Source organism: Haliotis rubra, unplaced genomic scaffold, assembly GCF_003918875.1.
Source record: "Haliotis rubra isolate DU_JTF1 unplaced genomic scaffold, ASM391887v1 Scf353, whole genome shotgun sequence".
NCBI classification, from domain to species: domain Eukaryota; kingdom Metazoa; phylum Mollusca; class Gastropoda; order Lepetellida; family Haliotidae; genus Haliotis; species Haliotis rubra.
In genome coordinates this window covers 1,087,818-1,092,147 of record NW_025767028.1, presented here as the reverse complement: position 1 = coordinate 1,092,147, position 4,330 = coordinate 1,087,818, and the positions used below count along the sequence as shown (strand labels likewise).

Below are 4,330 nucleotides of genomic sequence, written 5' to 3'. Positions count from 1 at the left end.
AAACCTTTCCAAAACTCGATGCAGTTAGATTTTTCCTGCGTTCATCAAACCAGAGTTCATTTGACTGACTTTGCGTTTTCATTTCAAGAGATTTGGGATCCTTACAGATTGTATCTTCATCATTTAGATGAGCAAATTCCTGGGGAAGCTTCACTGGTGGTGGCAAGATAACACTGGTGTTCCCACATATGTGTGTAGTTGGTGTTGCATTCTTGATGTGTTTGATCTGAAATTATAAATAAATCATTCAAATATTTTGTCGTCTCAGGGATATCAGCAATGGACATACCAGCTCTGGCAGCAGAGAAACATGATTTGGAGCAACAATTACAAGACAAGTCAAGAGAAATACGAGAGTTGAACATCAAAGTGGCATCACATGAGAAGACAATTGAGGAATTACAGAGAGAGCTTCAACAATCATCATTATTTTCCATAGATGTTGTGATCACCAGGGGTAAAAAAATCAAAAACTTATTCAAACACTATACAGGTGTTACATATGTGAGATTTCTCACACTACTAACATTTCTGTTACCCCAAGGAGAGGACATTGATTATTCATCAGGGAGAAAAGACATCAAGAGACTTAAACCTCAGGATGCATTATTGCTTACTCTCTGTCGGTTAAGGCATGGGTTTGGACTTAAAGACATTGCAGTTCGCTTTGGACTAAGTCCTCAGTCAGCAGGTATCATTTTCAACACATGGCTTGATCTGTTATATTTCAAGCTAGGGCAGATTCCAATATGGCCACACAGGGATGATATAATACAACATATGCCTGTAAAATACTGTAGAGACTATCCAACAACATTAATTATCATTGATGGGACAGAAGTCAAAACACAGACCCCATGTGCTGTAAGTTTGCAAAGTCAAGTCTACAGTGATTACAAGTCCTCTTCTACTCTTAAGGGTTTGATTGGATGTGATCCAAATGGAAGCTTAATGTTTGTTTCAGAACTATTTACTGGTTCAATATCTGATAAAGCAATCACTGAACAGTCTGGGTTTTATGATGTCATTAAGTCAATGAAAGAAATTGGACACATTAATGAAGGTGATGGCATCATGGTTGACAAAGGTTTTTCTATCAAGAATGAAGTTGAAAAACTAGGTTTGAAACTGAATATACCTCCAAAAGGAAAGACAGGAAAACAATTCAACATGGGAGAAAATTCATGTACAGAAAAAGTGGCAAAGCACAGAGTTCACATTGAGAGACTTATTAACAAGGTGAAACAATATAAATTATTGTCAAATTGTGTTCTAACATCTCTATTCTCAAGGATAAACAAGATTTGGTCTGTTTGTTGCCACCTGACATTATTTCGGGATGTTTTTTGTTAAGTGATGGTGCATATCTAAGTTGTTCAATGAGGTCAAGCTACTACTGTATACTAGGGGTGTCACGATACACCAACCTCACGATACGATACGTATCACGATTCTAAGGTCACGATACGATACGTATCGCGATACATAATTTTCGCGCCTTTTTGCGTAAGGCTGCTTAAAGAGGGATGTAAATCTGAGATACTTTACTAATAAATTCTTGTAACAATCATGTTAGTTTTGCTAATAACTCAAGTCACAAGGTTCCCGTTTATATATCCAACTTGACAGGTATTCTTGTCATCATTATCATCATGATTCATGATAAAATAAAATGTATCAATCTTATCAGGGTAAATTTGGTAACTGTGGAAATAACACTTCCAATTGTCTCCAGTTTCTAAGTAAAAATAAATAAATGATCTGTACCAGCAACTGGCAGTAAGACTGTCAAGTATAAACTTTGAATAAGTCACAAGTAATATCACTGATCTTATACTGTGTCACAAAAAACACATAAAATGAAAAATAATACTTCGCAATACTAAGCAATCAGCTTAGTGTCAATTGACTCAATGGAAAACAGTTGTTAAATAATAAATATGCTTTATTACATATTACTTTTTAATGATGAAACATTCAGCCTTCAGCCAGGCCTCCAGTGTCAGATTTGACAAAATCAACCAACAGTTATTTGAATTTTGAACTGCAACAGTTAACAGGAATTCACAACACATTGTAATCATTCATCACATTGATCACTTCACTTCCTGAGGTTTTTCTTCAGGAAAATCAACATGTTGACGTTTTCAGGCCTCAGTGTAGCTCTCTGAGCTGTGACTATATCGCCTGCTGTTGAAAATACACGCTCACTTGGAACAGATGTTCCTGGCACACACAAAATGCATCTTGCTAATCAGGACAGCAAGGATAGCAGGTTGTTGTTCCAGGAACCTATGAATCATGTCAAAACTGCTGTTCCACCTCGTGCAGACATCTTGGATCAACTTATGCTCTGGCAGTTGCAACATTTTTTGTTTTTCTCTCAGCAGGGCAGTTGCAGTAGAACTACGGTGGAAGAAGCCGACAATTCGCCTGACTTTTGACAGAACTCTACACACTGTGTCGACTTTGAGACCTTTTTGGGATGCAAGATTGATGGTGTGAGCAAAACATTTCACATGTTTTAACCTGGCCTCTTTTACAGCGACTGTCATGTTGGCAGCATTATCTGTCACACAAATAACAGGTTCAGATCTCTCCAGTTTCCATTCCTTTACTGCATCAGACAGAATCTCTCCAACATTGGCTCCAGTGTGAGATTCATAAATGGCATTGGTTTGCAGGAAATTGTTGACTAACTTCCAGTCATCTGAAATGTAGTGACATGTGACAGTTATGTAGCTCTCTGTTGCCCTTGACGTCCACCCGTCTGTTGTTATTGCTTTTCTCAGACCATTCTCCACTTCCATCTTGCATTCCTTGTACAGTTCAGGAACAACCTTTCCAGTAAAATATGTCCTCCCTGGCACATTGTATTTTGGTTCTAGAACTCTTAACAGTTCAACGAAAGAATCATTCTCCACTGTTGAAAATGGTCTCAGATCTCTGGCAATAAACATCGCAATTTGTCGTGTGATGAGCTTGTGACGTTCGGAATTGAAAGCATAATGTGAAAAGGAGCCCAACGTTCTCTGTTCAAGTGTTCTCTTGAGTGGTTTCCTTTCAGAATCAGCCTTGACAGTCGGGTGATGTCTAGTGAGGTGGACTTGCATGTTTGTTGTATTCCCACTGTATCCGATCAATGTCTTACAAATATGACACATTGTCTTTTCACGACTCACTTTTCGTTGGCCATCGTCATAATAGACTGGGAAACAGAAATGTTTCCACACATGAGACTTGAATGTGGGAGTCTCAAAATCTGTGGTGGAGAAATCCATGCACTCACTTTAGTTTTGTGACTCCCGCATCATAGCATTACCTACCGGCAACGTACGCGCTCGCTGATTGGTCCATCAAAAAAGTCTAGCCAATCACAAAAGCTGTTAGTTTCCAACCTCTTTTTTAAGTAAAGCTAGCTACATCTATTTATCGGAGCAGTCTCGTATAATTTTACTATCAAGACTTTGAAGGAGATGGATATAGCATAAAAATTTGAATCGATAAAGTTTTGAAATAGGAATCGATACACGCAAACATGTATCGCGTATCGTATCGTCAGTAAAAATGTATCGATGCATCGATACATTCGCGTATCGCGACACCCCTACTGTATACAGCAACTCGTAATAAAACAAACTTTCAAACTCTTCTGAAATGTTTTAAGTTAGTTGCACCTCTTTGACATAGATATGTAGATATATACCTGATAAGATAGTGCAGATCCAGTTGGCACATCTCCCAGGGGAGTTTGCACCGAAGGCAAATCATGTTGTACTGTTCTATGCAGGAGTGGTGTGCCCTGTAGAGTTTGAAGACTTGCCATATCAACCCTTGGTAGCCTGAAATACACCGATATACATACAGATCCAGGGTTCGAAATACCCCATATATTAGTGTGCCATGGCACGGTAAATACAAAAATGGCACGGCTAAAAAATGTTCTCTGTGCCCTTTTGACACGCCTAATTTTTTAAGAGACATAACTCACATTTAGTCATTTAATCCCCAAAACAATTATTTTTTTCATAATTGAATAATACCATACATATTAAAATGCCCATAAACCCATTTCTTTATCAAACAATAAATTTCAAATGATCATGATCATTGTCATTTATTCTAAAAACATGTGGGCATACTCGATTTCTGAAAGGCACACCTAAAATATTTGTCTGGTGCCCTAAGGCACACTTAGAACAAAAAGTATTTCTATCCCTGAGATCATATACAAAAAATCATCTTACAGTTGTTTGTAACTTGAATTACACATCATTAAAAATGCAGATTTTCTATCATGAATAGAGAATTCCTTCATTCTGATACATAA

General features: G+C 37.7%; 2 protein-coding genes across 2 annotated transcripts; one reads left to right on the top strand and one right to left on the bottom strand.

Moving 5' to 3' along the window:
- The first annotated feature begins 279 nt into the window (after positions 1-279).
- LOC124285121 lies at positions 280-2,171 on the top strand. The gene is made up of 2 exons (XM_046721274.1): positions 280-1,307; positions 2,126-2,171. Exons 1-2 carry the CDS (start codon positions 280-282, stop codon positions 2,169-2,171), a joined length of 1,074 nt encoding a protein of 357 aa, XP_046577230.1.
- A 36-nt stretch (positions 2,172-2,207) lies between these two features.
- LOC124285120 (zinc finger BED domain-containing protein 4-like) lies at positions 2,208-3,113 on the bottom strand. Its single transcript, XM_046721273.1, has one exon. It carries the CDS (start codon positions 3,111-3,113, stop codon positions 2,208-2,210), a length of 906 nt encoding a protein of 301 aa, XP_046577229.1.
- Positions 3,114-4,330: the final 1,217 nt, after the last annotated feature.

Coding starts and splice junctions, on each gene's coding strand:
- LOC124285121 (XM_046721274.1), top strand. CDS start 280: ATGGACATACCAGCTCTGGCAGCAGAGAAACATGATTTGGAGCAACAA. Junction 1,308..2,125: donor TCAAGGATAAACAAGATTTG/GTCTGTTTGTTG, acceptor GTTTTTCTTCAG/GAAAATCAACATGTTGACGT.
- LOC124285120 (XM_046721273.1), bottom strand. CDS start 3,113: ATGCAAGTCCACCTCACTAGACATCACCCGACTGTCAAGGCTGATTCT.